Source organism: Capra hircus, chromosome 4 (genome assembly GCF_001704415.2).
Source record: "Capra hircus breed San Clemente chromosome 4, ASM170441v1, whole genome shotgun sequence".
Taxonomy (NCBI): Eukaryota; Metazoa; Chordata; class Mammalia; order Artiodactyla; family Bovidae; genus Capra; species Capra hircus.
The window spans coordinates 64,173,018-64,191,857 of record NC_030811.1 but is presented as its reverse complement, the minus strand read 5'-3'; the positions used below and the strand labels follow the sequence as shown (position 1 = coordinate 64,191,857).

The 18,840-nt window shown below is 39.6% G+C and overlaps 1 protein-coding gene across 1 annotated transcript in view; it reads right to left on the bottom strand.

Moving 5' to 3' along the window:
* Positions 1-18,840, bottom strand: part of ZNF277 (zinc finger protein 277) — a 128,745-nt gene that overhangs the window by 24,103 nt on the left and 85,802 nt on the right. Inside the window, exon 5 of the mRNA XM_005679227.3 lies at positions 903-994. Within this exon, the coding sequence (XP_005679284.2) occupies positions 903-994 (92 nt within the window). The remainder of the gene's footprint in view (positions 1-902; positions 995-18,840) is intronic.

Sequence of the window (18,840 nt, the reverse complement as noted above, 5' to 3'; positions counted from 1 at the left end):
ACCTAAGCAAATTATTGCTGGAAATCCCTGAATTTGGAGCCAGTTGGTCAAAAGTGCAGCTGTCCAAGGGAATTTCTGAACTTGTGTGGTATCTAAAGAGGGGGCAGTCTTGTCGGGGATGATGCCCTTAAACCCACAGTGAAGTGAAGTGAAGTGAAAGCAGCTCAGTTGTGTCCAACTCTTTGTGACCCCATGGACTGTATAGTCCATGGAATTCTCCAGGCCAGAATACTGGAGTGGGTAGCCTTTTCCTTCTCCAGGGGATCTTCCCAACCCAGGGATTGAACCCAGGTCTCTTGCATTGCAGGCGGATTCTTTATCAGCCGAGCCACAAGGGAAGCCCAAGAATGGAAGCCAAGAATGGAAGCCAAGAATGGCTACTGGAGTGGGTAGTCTATCCCTTCTCCAGCGGAGTCTGATGCTAACTCTGTGTGGTTAGTTTTAGAACTGAATCAGAGTATATCAGTTGGTTTCAGGCCAGTTGGGGTTGGTGACAGAATTGCCAATTCCCCACGTATTTTCCCCCTTAGATCTTTATCATTTTTAATGTTTAAAAATAAAACACCAAAAGCTGCTGAAGGTTTAGAGTTTACAAGTTAATACAGAAGGGCACATCTGTTGCACATGGTCTTGGCCTGTCAACGGATTTTAAAAAGCCCTACAACATTAAACAAAAATCTATTTCTGGCTTTTAAAAAAATTTATTCCCCTACTTTGCTTAGAGCAACTACATTCCATCTTTGATGTTTGGTATATTAAAAAAAAATCACTGTGGATATATGAAATGGGACTGAGCCAATCTACGTAACTTAATCTATCTAAGATTAAAACACCCACTGTCAGCATTTTGATAAGTTTTCAGATGAAAAACAGTAACATTTAAATACATACACAACAGCTACCTGTTTCCGAGGAACTCCTCATTGCAAAACATACAAATGCCATGAAAGCTGTTATCATTTCGTTCTTGTTGCTGTTGCTCCAGAATTTCTTTCTATAAAGGAAAAACAGATACGTTATGTTATCTGTAATAAATGCATAGCTAGATAGTGAAAAATGTCATGGTCTGGTTAGGAGGAAACTGGAGAGAGGCACAAAGGAAGCAAATGAACACTGGTGATATTTCAAATGTCTGCATTCCTGTTCTTGTACCTAAACTCCAAGTCCATACAGTTAAATGCCGGCAGGGAACAAAGTCAACACGGTCTTACCATCCTTTCCCAACTTTGTCCTTTCTCCTATCTTTATCAGTCATCTCCCAATCTCACTCTCTTCTAAAACTAAAAATGTGCTCCTTTCTGAAACTCGCACTTTAGTTTGTAATCAAGTTCTGATCAATGTTTTTTACTTGATCTGTCTTTCATGTTACTTCTCTCCACCAATCCCAGTGCTATCACCCTGAATCCACTCTTTAGTCAATCATTATGAGATTACTATGAGTAAGTCTCCTAGAGGGTCTGCCTGATTTTAATCCTTTTTTCTACCATATTCATCCTCTCTTTGGCAGGTAGAAAAACCTCTTAGAATTATTTTCGTGTACAATTATCTTGTTACTCTCCAATTCATATAATTTAAAATATGCACCAGTAACATCCTATTCTAGTCAAGGTGGTTCTATACATTGCTTTTCCTTGAGGTGATTTTTATTTCTCTTTGCTGTTTCATTCTTATAAATATTAACTCTTCTTTAAGATCCAAGCTGATTCCCATTTCTGCCATGTAGTCAGTTCTGAACTACAGTACAATAGTTAGAGTTCAGACTCTGACACATTAAATAGAACTAGATTTGAAGCCTGGTGTGCTGCACCCCATGGGGTTGCAAGGAGTCGGACACCACTTAGCGACTGAATGACAACTACAACTCACTTGTACTTGATATTTTATTTAACCTCTATAATACTTAGTTTTTTCAATTTTAAGATGAAAATATTACCTCACAGCACTGTTTACAGGATAAGATCAGAAATTTGTGTAAAGAATTCAGACTGCACATGTGTAAGGTCAGGCCACTCAAGATGGCTGTTCTCCTGCTCTCTGTACATCTCCTGCCTAACCAGTCCTTGCTTCACCTCTATCTTACGTACAAGACTGACCATAAAAAAGGCTGAGTGCTGAAGAATTGATGCTTTTGAACTGTGGTGTTGGAGAAGACTCTTGAGAGTTTCTTGGACTAAAAGGAGATCAAACAAGTCAATCCTAAAGGAAATCAACACTGAATATTCATTGGAAGGACTGATGCTGAAGCTGAAGCGCCAACACTTTGGCCACCTGATGGGAAGAGCCCACTCATTGGAAAAGATCCTGATGTTGGGAAAGATTGAAGGCAGGAGAAGTGGGTGACACAGGGTGAGATGGTTGGATGGTATCACCAACTCAATGCACATGAGTTTGAGCAAGCTCTGGGAGGTGGTGAAGGACAGGGAAGCCTAGCGTGCTGCAGTTCATGGGGTCGCAAAGTGTGGGATACGATTGAGTGACTGAATAATAACACATGACACACTCTTATACACAAGCCTCAGGCCCCAGCTAGTGATTGTTCTTATCAAAGGGGAAGTGAGGGGCACTTACTGGTCTCCTGGTAACTAAGGAGCTCATCTGACCTCACTTCCCCTATAATTGGTAACTTGCTTTACCATCATCTCTTTTGCTTGCTTTATTTTCTGAATGGATATGAAAACTCTTTAAAATTAAAAGGGAGTGTTTTATGCTGTTCTTATTTTACATCTGCATACTACTCTCCAGCTACTCTTCTAACATGAAGCTCAAAATAGGAACTTCATAAAGTCTATTACTGATTCTATAAATATTTATAGGATAGCCTAAAAAGGAGCAGTATCTAGAAGCTTAATAAATTTCATTGGTACTTCTGGAACTATATTGCCAAACATTTAGAAATATTAATCCACTGAAGAAAAAAAATTAAGCAGCTGCCACGATAAAAATCAATTCAATCAACTTCTGGTTTCAGTCATGATGAAAATAATGGATACTGGACTTCTCTTTCCCCTGTAAACTACTATAAAAAAAGTTGCTTCATATATTATATCTGTTTTCAGGAAATGGATAATAGCACTGTGATGGATGAGTAAAAATAATACATTGCCAGTTTTCTGCTGGGTAGTATTTTCCAAATTGCAACACAGGGAAGTTAAACCCAAATGAAGGGTATATATCTACCTCAGTTGGTGGAGAAAAAAAAAAAAAGACTGGCATTCAGCATACTTTAAAAGCAAGAGAAATCTGTGGGACAAGTACTAGAGAGAAGAGAGCTTCAGAGGAAGAGCTCAAGAAACCTGGACTGGGATTCTTTGTATCTTTGTCCAAATACTGAGCTCTATACATATAGGGGTAATCCCTGGTGGCTCCGTGGTAAAGGATCCGCTGCAATGCAGGAGACATGGGTCTGATCCAGGGGTTGGGAAGATCCCCTGGAGAAGGAAACAGTAACCCACTCCAGTATCCTGCCTGGGAAATTCATGAACAGAGAAGCCTGGTGGGCTACAGTCCATGGGATCGAAAGGGTTGGACACAACTGAGTGACTAAACCACCACCACCACCACAACCATTGTATAGGACAAGACTCTGTGAGGCCTGATAGGGGAGTTTCCAGGGGCTGTGAAGCTTAATGGGGATTCTAGAAGTCACAGCACTGGACTCAGTATGTTGGAACTCTGACATACAGAATGGAGAGATCTTACTCAACACTTTAGGCACATACCAAATATAAAAGAACACTTTTTACCTCATGAAGCTTAGGGCTTTCTGTTGGTGGCAGGTGCATAGATAAGGGTAAAGGAAACAAAGGGAGTAAAGTTGATGTATCAGAAAATTTTAATTATTGCTTTTTAAGTGAATCTTACATAAAAACTGAAAGTGACAGTAAAAGTCAAATTAAAGGAAAAGCAAACCTTGATAACATGTATCAGTTCAGTTCAGTTCAGTCGCTCAGTCATGTCTGACTCTGCAACCCCATGAATCGCAGCACGCCAGGCCTCCCTGTCCATCACCAACTCCTGGAGTTCACTCAGATTCACGTCAAACACATCTCAGAGCCCTATATTTACAACTATTTTAGCAGCAACAACAAAAAACCAACAGATAATGCTCTTGAAAAAGATCATTTTAAATACTGTGCAGTAAGGCTGAGCAATACCTTCTTGGCCTGCTCCTGTTTTTGGACTATGAGACCAGTTAACACTTATTAAAATCATCTTTCTGGCTCATATTTCTCAGGCTGGTGATAATATAACCCAAAGTTGGCTAAAGAAATATTTTACCGAATATTTCCCTGGTTTTCACTCAGCACAGACTTAACACATTTCTGAGTTTAAACCACAGTGATACTAAGCCATCTACAGTTTACTTTGGCCAAATTTAAGTTTTATCAGTTTTGACCCTAATTAGTGCAACCTAAGGGTAGACATCTGAAGCTGTGTGTAAATTCTTCTTAGGAGAGCCTAATTTGCATTTTGGTGAATTAGAAGGAGCATGGAACAGACAGGGCAGTACAGCAAGAAGCCACTTTTTAATGGCAAGTAGCTAAAACTGCTCTGTTCTATTTGCATCCTTGAGCTTCCAACCATCTCTACTAATAGAACATGAGCTCCTTTATGCACAAATTATTACAGCAGAGTCTTAAAAAAACAATATAATTAAGTTTATACCCTTGGTGCAACAACAAACACACTACAAATCTGAATGCTCTCTTGAAAATCAAAATAAAATTCTCAAAGGAGAGGAGTTTATAAAACACTTGATTATCCCTTATTCATAAAAGACTGACACTTTTTATGCCAATTCCTATTAGCATTTCATACAGGCTATAAAGAGGTGGCAAGAATACACAGAAAAACTGTACAAAACAGATCTTCACGACCCAGATAATTATGATGGTGTGATCACTCATCTAGAGCCAGACATCCTGGAATGTGAAGTCAAGGGGGCCTTAGGAAGCATCACTATGAACAAAGCTAGTGGAGGTAATGGAATTCCAGTTGAGCTACTTCAAATCCTAAAAGATGATGCTGTGAAAGTGCTGCATTCAATATGTCAGCAAATTTGGAAAACTCACCAGTGGCCACAAGACTGGACAAGGTCAGTTTTCATTCCAATCTCGAAGAAAAGCATGCCAAAGAATGCTCAAACTACTGCACAATTGCACTCATCTCACACGCTAGTAAAGCAATGTTCAAAATTCTCCAAGCCAGGCTTCAGCAATACATGAACCATGAACTTCCAGATGTTCAAGCTGGTTTTAGAAAAGGCAGAGGAACCAGAGAACAAATTGCCAACATCCGCTGGATCATGGAAAAAGCAAGAGAGTTCCAGGAAAACATCTGCTGCTGCTTTACTGACTAAGCCAAAGCCTTTGACTGCATAGATCACAATAAACTGTGGAAAACTCTGAAAGAGATGGGAATACCAGAGCACCTGACCTGCCTCTTGAGAAATCTCTATGCAGGTCAGGAAGCAACCATTAGAACTGGACATGGAACAACAGACTGGTTCCAAATAGGAAAAGGAGTACATCAAGGCTGTATACTGTCACCATGCTTATTTAACTTATATGCAGAGTACATCATGAGAAATGCTGGGCTGGAAGCAGCACAAGCTGGAATCAAAACCTCAGATACACAGATGAAACCACACTTATGGCAGAAAGTGAAGAAGAACTAAAGAGCCTCTTGATGAAAGTGAAAGGGGAGAGTGAAAGGCTGGCTTAAAGCTCAACATTCAGAAAACGAAGATTATGGCATCTGGTCCCATCACTTCATGGGAAATAGATGGGGAAACACTGGAAATAGTGGCTGACTTATTTTTTGGGGCTCCAAAATCACTGCAGATGATGACTTCAGCCATGAAATAAAAGACGCTTACTCCTTGGAAGAAAAATTATGACCAACCTAGACAGCATATTAAAAAGCAGAAACATTACTTTGCCAACAAAGGTCCGGATAGTCAAGGCTATGGTTTTTCTAGTGGTCATGTATAGGTGTGAGAGTTGGACTATAAAGAAAGCTGAGCACTGAAGAATTGATGCTTTTGAACTGTGGTGTTGGAGAAGACTCTTGAGAGTCCCTTGGACTGCAAGGAGATCCACCCAGTCCATCCTGAAGGAGATCAGTCCTGGGTTTTCATTGGAAGGACTGACGTTGAAGCTGAAACTCCAATACTTTGGTCACCTGATGTGAAGAGCTGATTCATTTGAAAAGACTCTGATGCTGGGAAATCTTGAGGGAAGGAGGAGAAGGGGATGACAGAGAATGAGATGCTTGGATGGCATCACCAACTCAATGGACATGAGTTTGGATAAACTGTGGGAGTTGGTGATGGACAGGGAGGCCTGGTGTGCTGTGATTCATCGGGTCACAAAGAGTTGGACATGACTGAGCGACTGAACTGTATATATAACAGCGTACTGTATATGTAAGTTATCCTAAAAAATGGAATTTATTATTGGTTATTAATTTAAAAATTCTAAAGTACTTTTTTAAGAATTCACAAGTGATAATTTTTAGAAACAGAGTTACAAAGAGAATTTTATATTGTTATGGGAAAGGAAATTAGAGGATGAGTTTTACTTTTTTTCAATTAATTGCTTTCACTTGATACAGCATATATATTTTAATAAGTATATATCTCAACACTTATCTTCAAATTTTTACTTATTTATTTATTTTTGGCCATGCTGGGTCTTTGCTGCTGCGAGGGCTTTCCTTTAGTTGTGGTGAGTGGGCGCTACTCTTTAGTTGCAGTGCATGGGCTTCTCACTGTGGTTGCTTCTCTTGTTGAGGAATATGGACTCTATGGCATGTGGGCTTCAGCAGTTGCAGCACGTGGGCTCAGTGGTTGCCGCTCTGGGGCTCTAGAGCACAGGCTAACAGTTGTGGCACACAGGCTTTGTTGCACTGCGGCACGTGGGATCTTCCCAGACCAGGGATCGAAATGGTATCTCTTGCACTGGTAGGCGGATTCTCTACCACTGAGCCACCAGGATGTTCAGGTTAGTTCAGTCGCTCAGTTGTGTCTGACTCTTTGCGACCCTATGGACTGCAGCATGTCAGGCTTTCCTGTCCATCACCAATTCCTGGAGTTTGCTCAAACTCACTGTCCATTGCGTTGGTGACGCCATCCAACCATCTCATCCTGTCATCCTCTTCTCCCGCCTTCAATCTTTCCCAGCATCAGGGTCTTTTCCAATGACTCAGTTCTTCGCATTAGGTGGCCAAAGTATTGGAGTTTCAGATTCAACATCAGTCCTTCCAATGAATATTCAGGACTGATTTCCTTTAGGATGGACCAGTTTGATCTCCTTGCAGTACAAGGGACTCTCAAATCTGCTCCAACACCATAGTTCAAAAGCATCAATTTTTTGGCACTCAGCTTTCTTTATAGTCCAGCTGTCACATCCATACATGACTACCAGAAGAATCATATCTTTGACCAGATGGACGTTTGTTGGCAAAGTAATGTTTCTGCTTTTTAATATGCTGTCTAGGTTGGTCATAGCTTTTCTTCCAAGGAGTAAGTGTCTTTTAATTTCATGGCAGCAGTCACCATCTGCAGTGATTTTGGAGCCCCCCAAAAATAAAGTCTGACACTGTTTCCACTGTTTCCCCATCTATTTGCCATGAAGCGATGGGACCAGACGCCATGATCTTAGTTTTCTGAATGTTGAGCTTTAAGCTAACTTTTTCACTCTCCTCTTTCACTTTCATCAACAGGCTCTTTAGTTCTTCTTCACTTTCTGCCCTAAGTGTGGTTTCATCTTCATATCTGAGGTTATTGATATTTCTCTCAGCAATCTTGATTCCAGCTTGTGCTTCCTCCAGCCCAGCGTTTCTCATGATGTACTCTGCATATAAGTTAAATAAGCACGGTGACAAATAAGCAGCCTTGATGTACTCCTTTTCCTATTTGGAACCCGGCTGTTGTTCCATATCCAGTTCTAACTATTGCTTCCTGACCTGCATAGAGATTTCTCAGGAGGCAGGTCAGGTGGTCTGGTATTCCCATCTCTTTCAGAATTTTCCATAGTTTATTGTGATCCACACAGTCAAAGGCTTTGGCTTAGTCAATAAAGCAGAAGTAGATGTTTTTCTGGAACTCTCTTGCTTTTTTGATAATCCAACGGATATTGGCAATTTGATCTCTGGTTCCTCTGCCTTTTCTAAAACCAGCTTGAATATCTGGAAGTTCAGCGTTCACATACTGTTGAAGCTTGGCTTGGAGAATTTTGAGCATTACTTTGCTACTGTGTGAGATGAGTGCAATTGTGCTGTAGTTTGAGCATTCTTTGGCATTGCTCTTCTTTGGAACTGGAATGAAAACTGACCTTTTCCAGTCCTGTGGCCACTGCTGAGTTTTCCAAATTCGCTGGCATATTGAGTGCAGTAGTTTCATAGCATCATCTTTTAGGATTTGAAATATCTCAACTGGAATTCCATCACCTCCACTAGCTTTGTTCATAGTGAGGCTTCCGAAGGCCCACTTGACTTCACATTCCAGCATGTCTGGCTCTAGATGAGTGATCACACTGTCATGGTTATCTGGATCTTGAAGCTCTTTTTTGTATAGTTCTGTGTGTTCTTGCCACCTCTTCTTAATATCTTCTGCTTCTGTTAGGTCCATAATATTTCTGTCCTTTATTTTGCCCATCTTTGAATGAAATGTTCCCTTGGTATCTCTAATTTTCTTGAAGAGATTTCTAGTCTTTCCCATTCTATTGTTTTCCTCTATTTCTTTGCATTGATCACTGATCTTCACAGTGATCACCAGGATGTTGGGGAAATTAAATAAATAAGTCTTGTTTAGTCTTAAGAGACAAAGCACAGCAGGCCTCTGACCTTGCTTCTAAACTGCATGGACACTGCCCTGATGTGAGTGTAAGCCTTGCAGCACCATAGATAAGATATGGGACAAATCTTGGGACTGTTGAGCCCCTGAAGTAGGTTTGGCCAACCAAGCCCCAGGCTTAACACTCAAGTTTTACAGGATAGAGAAAACAGCATTATAATGAACTAAGAGCTGCAATTTGCTCACAGATTGATGATATTATCAGTTTGCATCCTGAGATTACAACCAGGAACCCAAAACTTTCTGAAGTCTCACCCACAGAGCAGACGCACTGCTTGGGAACCTTCCCCAACTGGGACTCCAGATGTGCTGTAGCACGGGATTTCCGTGCTGCATCCCCTTAAGCCTGGATGTTGGTCAACACCCAATTTGGTGATATATATCCTCTGTTGTTTCTATTCCCTATTTTCTTTTAATGTTAGTATAACATTAAAAAGTGACTTATTTTGTTAACAAATCCTTTGAACCTAAGATGAAAGTGAAAACTCTCAGCAAAACACAGGGAAGCCCTTTAATAAGTACATATCTTAAAAGCATAGTTACATGTTTGTCACTAAGAGGACTTTTTGAGAAAAATAAGGAGATGCAAGTCAAGATATGGAAATGAACTAGAATGATAAATCCAACAATTAAGGAATCTAAGCATACTGAAGTAGAATGTAATTGTTTTTGTTTTATTCTTTAAATACATTAAGAAATAAAATAATGGCAACATGCTTTCCCTCTTGTCCACTCTAATAAAGCATACTCTATGAAGTGTCCGTCTGTACATTATAAAACAAACAGGAAATTATTATTTCTTAATATAGGAACACCAAATATATACTGATATACTTTTAATCAAATTTTACTTATACATAAAATAAATCATGTGAAGATGAAAGATAAATTATTTTAATTCCATAACTATTATGTCTATAATATCTTTCCTCATCTTGTAATCAATTCAGCAAATTAAGGAGACAGTTATCTATTTGTTGAATTTGGCTCTGCTGACATTTATGTCAAGAACACCAAATAGTTAGTAAACCTGGAAGCTATTCAAGTCAGGTAACTCGGTCACTGTCTCTTTTATTTTTTTAATTGTGAAAACTTTCACAATCAGGAAAGTTGAAAGACTAGTACAATGCACATCTGTATACCAAATCAGTTCAGTTCAGTTGCTCAGTCATGTCCGACTCTTTGCGACCCCATGAACGGCAGCATGCCAGGCCCCTCTGTCCATCACGAATATCTATACTCCATAACTGTTCCCATTTTGCCACAGCTTCTCTCTCTCTCCTCCCCTCCCATACACCATAGACACATATATATTTAGCACTAAACACCTCTTGCTTTGCTGAACCATTTGAAAGTAAGAAAGCTGCAGACTTCACAACACTTCACTCCTAAATGCTTCAGCATTCTTCTACTGAAAATAAGGGCATTCTCCCATAAACAACCACAGCGCCACTAATAATTCCAAAGTAGTGCCTGACACCTGGGTAATACTTAAATTTCTTCAACTGCCTCAAGTATGTCTTTTACTGTTCATCTCTTCCCCAGCTCCCACCAAGACCTTCCTAGGTTCACACATTCCATTTGTTTGTTAGGTGCTCTGCCTCCAAGTCCCCACCCCCCACCCAATTTTTTTTTTTTAATCCAATTCCCCCACCCTCTGAATTGTAAACCACAAAATAACTAAACAGCCTGGTACTTCGACTCTGATGTCTGGAAAAGGGAAGTTTTTCGCAACTCAATAATGGTCTTCTAAAGTATATGGACAGTAACTGTTGAATGCAAGTACTCTGCTTCCAATGAGGTCTACTTACTCAGACCCCTTGAATGGTTAGCAAATCTAGGTGCAAGAGAGCCACATCACCACTATGCCCCTCCACCCTTATTTCCATTGCTGCTAACTTGGTATGATGAGATGAAACAATACAGAGCTTTAAGGATTTCTTTCTTCTGTAGCATACATGTTGATCACTGCTGATGAAGTATTAGTGAGGAAGAAACTGAGTGGAAGACACTTGTGACAAATACTACTACTACTACTAAGTCGCTTCAGTCGTGTCCGACTCTGTGCGACCCCACAGACGGCAGCCCACCAGGCTCCCCCGTCCCTGGGATTTTCCAGGCAAGAACACTGGAGTGGGTTGCCATTTCCTTCTCCAGTTTTCCTTTAAAATTGGAGGAAGTTACAGTTCGGTACACACAGGCAAAGTCGTATCTGACCCTTTGTGACCCCATGGACTGTAGCCCACCAGGCTCCTCTGTCCATGGAATTCTCTAGGCAAGAATACTGGAGTAGGTTGCCACTAAATAAGAACTTTTTTTTTTTTTTTCTTTTTTTCCCTTTCCTCCTGCCCTTCCTTCCTTTTTTCTTTTCCTCCTTTGGTATGATTGGTATTGGTTAGGATTAATGATAGCTATGTTTGAAGTCATTTACAAATAGAAAAATATAATTTTTGGAGACAATCCATAGAAAGCATCACAAAGATGCTTTCTATGACATCTCTGATGGCACATTCAAGCCATCATTTTTGTGGTTTTATTTTTTTCTAAACAAGTCCCATACTAGGTAGATATACTAGATTTTATTCATGGATTTACAGAATAGAGGGATGAAGAGAATGTCACAGATGTTATCTGTTTGAACTGCTCAAAGTGGCTGATGAAATCAGATAAAATTTTCATTACAAAATAGGCTTGGAAAAGAACCATAGTTGTAAGAATACAACATCAGCTGATGTATTAAGCAAAGAGCCATAATAACAAGCTGTATGTTTGTGTGATTTGTTTAAAATGTCAAGAATGGTAGCAAAGGGGTCAGCACATAGTGTTGCATCTTTATTCATAAGCTGAAGCAGAGGAAACATTAATGAAACGGCAGACACAGCAGATGGCATGCAACATAGTCACAGGGGACTGACATGTAGGTAGAAAATGAAATTTGTGAGTTAGTTTGGAAATTATAAAAATCAGCCAATTTGGGAAGAAGCAATTTAGAAAATGTCAATTTAGGTAAGTATTTGTATATAGGAAAGAAAAAACTGATGCTTAAATGGCAAATACAATGGAAACAGCTTGTATTAACATAAGGAAGTAAAACTAAGGTTGATGTTATTCATACGATATCAAAAACATTTCATAGATACTGACATATTAGATTCGTAATAGTTTCCTATGTGAATGGCTACACAAGTGACTATGAGAGAAAAGAGCACACTTCTAAGGTTCCCTCCCAACCAGCTCAGAGGCAGCAGCATGGCAGAACCTGCTAGGAATTCTCAGTCCAGGGGCCTAGTTGCGCTCCTCCCATAGAGAACACCACAAATCTCCCAACCAAAGTTAGAACAGCGGCCCAAAGGCTCCACAGAAAGGCTGCAGAACTCCTTATTCCTCATGCTTTCCATTTCTAGAACCATGGATTATCTCGGAGGTGTCTGGGATTATTTAATTCACACCTCCATCTCGTTGTCATAAGTATTTCAAGTGGTTATAAAACAATATAGCAGAAAAATTAGTAAAGGAAGAAAGAAAAATTAGGGTGGGATGGGCACACAAATTGAAGATTAAAAAAAAAAGAAGTATAAATGTACATCCACACATTCAAACCTCTAGGTGCTTCAATTTTGGCTACTGGCTTTCTTAGAAAAGGGAAACAGTTGGACAGGAGTTCATGTAACAAAGAATTTTGCTGGCTTTGTCCCCTGTTCCTAGGAGACAACCTCTAAAGCCCTGGAATTCCTTGAGTGTTTGGAGTGTCTTTGTTACTCCTGGTGGGCCTTTTGATGTCACCTGATAGTTTACGCTAAATGAGATAACTCCAGGATGGGGACTGCCATGTTCAAAGACCAACATGTGATCAGTTGGCTAGGGTTTTGAACCACAGGACATCAGCCTGACTTCAGGAAGGGGAGGGGAATGGGAGTTTGAGTTCAATCATGTGTTCAGTGAGTCAATCAATCAAACTTAATGGAGTTTCAGCAAAAACTCTAGACACCAAAGCTCAGGTAAGGTTTCCTGAGTGTGTATTGTTATAATATAATACTGTGTGTATTGTTATACACTGATGTATCAGAAGAGCAATACATCCCTGGGGACGATGAAAGCTTTGTGTTTGGGGTTCTCCCAGACCTTACCCTATGTATCTCTCTGGCTGGTTCTGATTTGGACTTATTTCTACAATAAAATCTGTAATAATAAACGTAGGCTTTCCTGAGCTTTCTGAGTTATTATAGCAAACTAATGAACCTGAGGGGGCATAGTGGGAACCTCTTGAATTTGCAGCCAGCTGGTCAGAAGTGAAGGCAGCTTAGGGAGCCCGCAATTGCGGCTGCTGTTTGGAGAGATGAGAGTCTTGTGAAGTCTGGCCTAACTCTGGGAAGTCAGAAGCCATTAATAATAAGTATACTATGTGATAGAATGGGCAATATACTTGAAATGTGTATGTGTGTTAGTTGCACAGTAGTGTCTGACTCTTTGTGACCCCAAGGACTGTAGCCCACCAGGCTTCTCTGTCCACGGAATTCCCCAGGCAAGAATACTGGAATGGATTGCTATTCCCTTCTCCAGAGGAACTTCCCAACCGGGAGACTGAACTCTGGTCTCCTGCATCACAGGCAGCCTCTTTCACCTTCTGAGCTATAGTGAAGTCCATATACTTAGAACAAAGAGACCAAACAAAACAGACTGTGTCTCATATTGATTCTTCAAAGCCAGCTGTCATGCCAAAGCATATCCCGAAACTTAGTGAAAGCGATGCAGAGGGGTAGGGTAAGAACCATCAGGATACAATAGATAGCTGTTTCCTTCTGACTGGAGGTTGACAGTTTAAGACTTCCTAGAAAAACTGTGACCTTCCCTAAAAAATTTTTCCCTGAACATGGCTTTTATAAATACTGGTTGATAATATTCTCAACTTTGTCCTTCCAGTCAAGTAGCTTGATTGTTGCTTTTCTAAGCTGACTTGGATGTGCAGCCACTGGCCTTAGAAGGCAACTGGGAGACATCTGAGTTGACTCTGTCTTATGAAAGCTGCAGAGTCCTAAACATGAACAGGAGTTGACATGGAAAGTCATTTAACTCTTTGTCAAAAATGACTCAAGGGGACAGACACACACTAGATTAAAAGAGTCCCCTAAAAAAATCATTTTTATTCCCCATCTCACCCCCCTAACACCAACTACTAGCCTCCAAAGTTGTACCTCATTTATCATGGTCACAATTTTTAACACAGATTAAAGTTTAAAGAAGGTGTCACCAGTTGCCCAGCCCTGATTTTGGGGAGGGGGGGTAAGTTGGGGGCTGTTAGGAATGTACCCAAAGAACACCTGCCAATGAGTGACATAATTTGTTAGCACATCCTCCAATGACAAATTTCCAGCAAAATGTATACCAAGGTACATTAAACATAGTAATTTACTAATATAATAATTCACTGATAACTATGTCAAAAGGCCAAGATTAGATATTAAACAATAATAGGTTTTGGAATTTATTCATGACAACTAGTTAGTAAGGCCAACTGTCTCTCTTAGTAGACAAATACATATGTGTGCATATCTTTCTGAATTCTATTAAATGAGGAGAAGCAGCTACTTTAGCCGAAAGTGGCATTTAATCACTTAGAATTGATACTTTTGAACTGTGGTGTTGCAGAAGACTTGTGTTGTTGAGAGTCCCTTACTGCAAGAAGATCAAACCAGTCTATCCTAAAGGAAATCAGTCCTGAACATTCATTGGAAGGACTGATGCTGAAGCTGAAACTCCAATACTTTGGCCACCTGATGTGAAGAACTGACTCACTGGAAAAGACCCTGATGCTGGGAAAGATTGAAGGCGGGAGGAGAAGGGGATGACAGAGGATGAGATGGTTGGATGGCACCACTGAGGTGATGGACATGAGTTTGAGTAGGCTCTGGGAGTTAGTGATGGACAGGGAAGCCTGGTGTACTGCAGTCCATGGGGTCACAAAGGGTGGGACATGACTGAGCAAATGAACTGAATTGAACTGAATCACCTAGATATTAATTAAAATAAAGCAGAGGGAGGAAGAATTTCACTCTGCTTAGGATGAGGAAAGCCACAAGAGAACATCCTTACAATGAGAAAAAGTTGGATTAAAAAAAAAGACAAACCCTAAATAAACAAAATCCCTGCACAACTTATTTTGACTCCAAGAAAGCTGAAGTCAAAAAGCAACCAAACTGAATTCCAAAAGGTGACAAACTCTCTAAAGAGAGGCAGGGATACAGGAACTATTTCACCTTTGGCAGAGCAAGAGATGAAAAGGGCAAGAAAGAAGAAAAGAGCTGAAATTTTAAAGAGCCCTGGGAGTCCTGGACACAAGGGAATCCAGCTCTTTTCCACAGGCTTCCTCCAAGATCTCGGGAGAAAGACCGGCAGTAGAGGAAAGACACATGAACAGTGGCCCTTCCATGGTGTGATAGTCACTCAGTCATGTTTGACTCTTTGTGCCCCCATCGACTATAGCCTGCCAGGCTCCTCTGTCCATGGAATTCTCCAGGCAAAAATACGGAGTGGGTTGTCATTTCCTTCTCCAGGGGATTTTCCCAACCCAGGGATCAAACACGGGTCTTCTGCATTGCAGGCAGATTCTTTACCATCTGAGTCACCAAGGAAGCTACTATTAAGAGACATTTCTAAGTATAAAGACAAGTCAACTTAAAAAGTATCTGCAGAAAACATGCTTGATTTTACCTTATAATCTATAGACAATATATTAGAATATTTAATGAATCCATACACTTTTTTCAAAGGAATACCTGAAACAGAAGTAACAATAAAGTTCTAAATGACAATCATCAATCAGATGAAATAATTTAGATGAAGCTTGTCTCTCTCGAAGAGATGAGGACTGGGCAAGCAGTCAGGAAGAAAATACAATGTGCTTTTAACTTTGTACGAAAAATAATGTTCAGTTCCCTGTTGCTTAACACAGTTCTGTTTTTGTCACATAAATGCTCTATTCAAATTACTGTCTGAATACTTTATTAAAACTCCCCTTCTGGCCTTTGTTTTCGAATCTGTTTGCTTCCTGGGACCTTGCTAGTTTCTGTCAGTTCTTTAGCTGCTGGCTGGGGGAGGGACCACGGTACCACACTGATACAAAGCAGAGGTCTGCACTGCTGGGGGATAGGGGCAGGGATACTAAGAAGTAAAACTAGAGTATTACTGAGTTCTTTCTGACTGTACAAGAGTGTTTTGTGGTATAAGAGCTGGATATAAAGTCAGACCTGGAAGATCCTAACTTGGAAGTTTTAAAGCAAGTCTGACAGTGCATTTTTCTTAGAATGTTCAAGAAAGTTATAGGCATGTATTTTGGTATAAAAGGATTTAAAAATAAAATTAAAAAACTTACAATGCTTAAAATTTACACAGATGAAGGTCTGTCTTTTTAAACTTGGGGCAGGTCTAGCCAGAAGCTGATGGGATAGCAGGGAAAGAAGGCAGATGGAGGAGATCCGCAGCATCAGCCTCAGCCCATTCTGCACACCTGGCTAAATCCAGGGACCAGTAAAGGTCCACAGTATATTCACTTTTTGCTTACATGCTGGGATTATGAAAGATCCTTACAAGAAAAATGGATAAAACATGAGTGTTTGGGAATCTTTGAGGAGGAGACACCTTGAAGAAGAATAAATCCTGAACAGTTTAGAATTTGTTTATGCTTTCAGCTACTGATTAAAGTTCAGGATAAAAAATGAAGCAGTAGACGGTCAACAAAATGGAGGCTTAAAAGAAAACTAATAAAAATTCTTTTTAGGCAATGCAGAAAAAGGTCTGTACTGTTGATACAAATGAATCACTAGCTTTCTTCTGAAGTAACTTGTTTCCAATACCAAAACCCAGAGGCATACCAAAGCCCCTGATACACATATGGAACCCTGAGGAGCCTTTGCTCTTAAATAAGAGTGGGAACATTTGCTACTTCCAAGCACAGCACTGGGGATTCTGGACTGGCACTGCTTTGGGGAACAGACATCAGGGTATGAAGAATGGTGCGTCAGCCATTGCTGGTAATAAAGAAAGCAATCAAAGAAGTCTGCTGCCTACTTCCTATTCTTCATCCCCCGTACTAACCAGAGTAAAGGATTTGAAAATAACATGGACAGGTCTATTTTTTGGTTGAAAACAGGTGACATGGACACTTTATCTGGCTAAAACACATGCCATTTATTCAGCCAAGATTTCTCAAAAGTTAGCTAAACATTTGGTTTTACACTGGGCATTGCAACCTGTGACTTCTTCTTGTTCATAATCTCAAATTCAGAATAGGTTTAAATTTTTCCTACCCACTGAAAAGAGACTTTAGTAAATTAACCAGTCAACGTAAGTTTTGAGTATCCACGCTGTAACTGGTAGCTAAATCAATGCTCCACAGAAGGCAACTTTTCTTAAATTACTCCAGTCACCCATTTGAATTACTCTAAATATCTTTATATTCCAGAAGCATTCCAAAGGCATTCATTAGCCTATAGATCCATTTTCAAGGCTTATCTCAGATACAACCATCTCCAAAATCTCTTCCTTTCCCTTCAGAAAAGCCATGAGATTTTAGGGAAGAGCATTCCAAGTAGAATAAATAGAAAGTGGTGCTGGCTGGAGCTTCCTGTATCTGAGGAACAGAGACATGGCCAGTGTGATGGGACACAGTTAGCAAAGAGAGTGGGTGAGGGAAACAGGTACCACCCTTTGAGATCTTGGTAAGGAGGCTGGATTTTTATTTTAAATAAATTTGAAAGTATCAGCAAGTTTTAATACTAGAGTTATGTGAATTGGACACGTGAATACTCAAAGAGTTACAGTAAAAGCTTATTTTTTTCCTATCATACCCTTTATTTTATCTAACACTCAAAATGAGAAAATTAAAGTATAAAAAGCTCAACAACATTAATAATATAAGGATTAGGGGACAAGTACGTAACAAAGTAAAATGGAAACATGGACAAATTTTATATATGATATTGATGTCCTGTTTCAACCACTTTCAGGACAGAATCTGCCTATAACTTAAATATTTTAGAAACTTTCTGACCTGGGGTCAAGTAAAAAGCTACTTTTTCCCAAAGAATTGCTCTCTTAAGTGTCAAAAATTGCTAGATAACCCAGGGAAAGACTAACCTGCCTGCCAGAATCTGATGATGTAAGCATTAGAATTTATGTTAGCAATGTAACTCATGCAATATACTTAAAAACACATCTCTACAGGTAGAGGCAGGAATAACAGCATTAAAACAAGGATTATCAAAGATACAATACAGTTTCTTAAATCTAAAAATCCAGTGTTCTCTGTATTTTGAGGTGGTGAAAGGTTAAGTTTATGGCAATATCAAGATGTCTTAAATGAATAAGAAAATGCATGTCAATGATTAAATGAAGACAGTAAAACAAAAAAGCTAGGGAGAAATTTTTTAACTGGATGATGATACACACTCCCCCAAATCCATGAGATCTGATCTGACTAATATCTCACCTTTTTGAAAGATATCAGTACCTCCCACCCTTTTTGAAACTGCAAAGATGAAGGCAATAACCATCTGTTTGCTACACAGGACACACTGTCAGTATTTTTCTCCTACTTTGAATCTCCATGAGGTGGCTTTTGAAGAGTAAGGAAGAGACAGGATAGTGAGAACATCTTTAAAAAACTAACTAGAAGAGAAAAAAAATTATACAGCTTTAACCATTTACATGGAATAGATCATCACAATGAAAAAAAGAGAAGTTGAACTACAGAACAAAAAATTGCAAGAGTTAAACACATGAGACCTAGAAAAGCCCAATTTTTTTCTTAATTAATTAAATTGCTTAAAAATTCAAGACTTTATTTCTTATTGTATATACTACTTGGATTACCTACATTTCTTAATGAAACTTTTGTTTAAAAGATTTTTAATTAATTTGTTACAATATTGTTTCTGTTTTATTTTCTGGATTTTTGGCCATGAGGTATATGGGATCTTAGCTGCCTA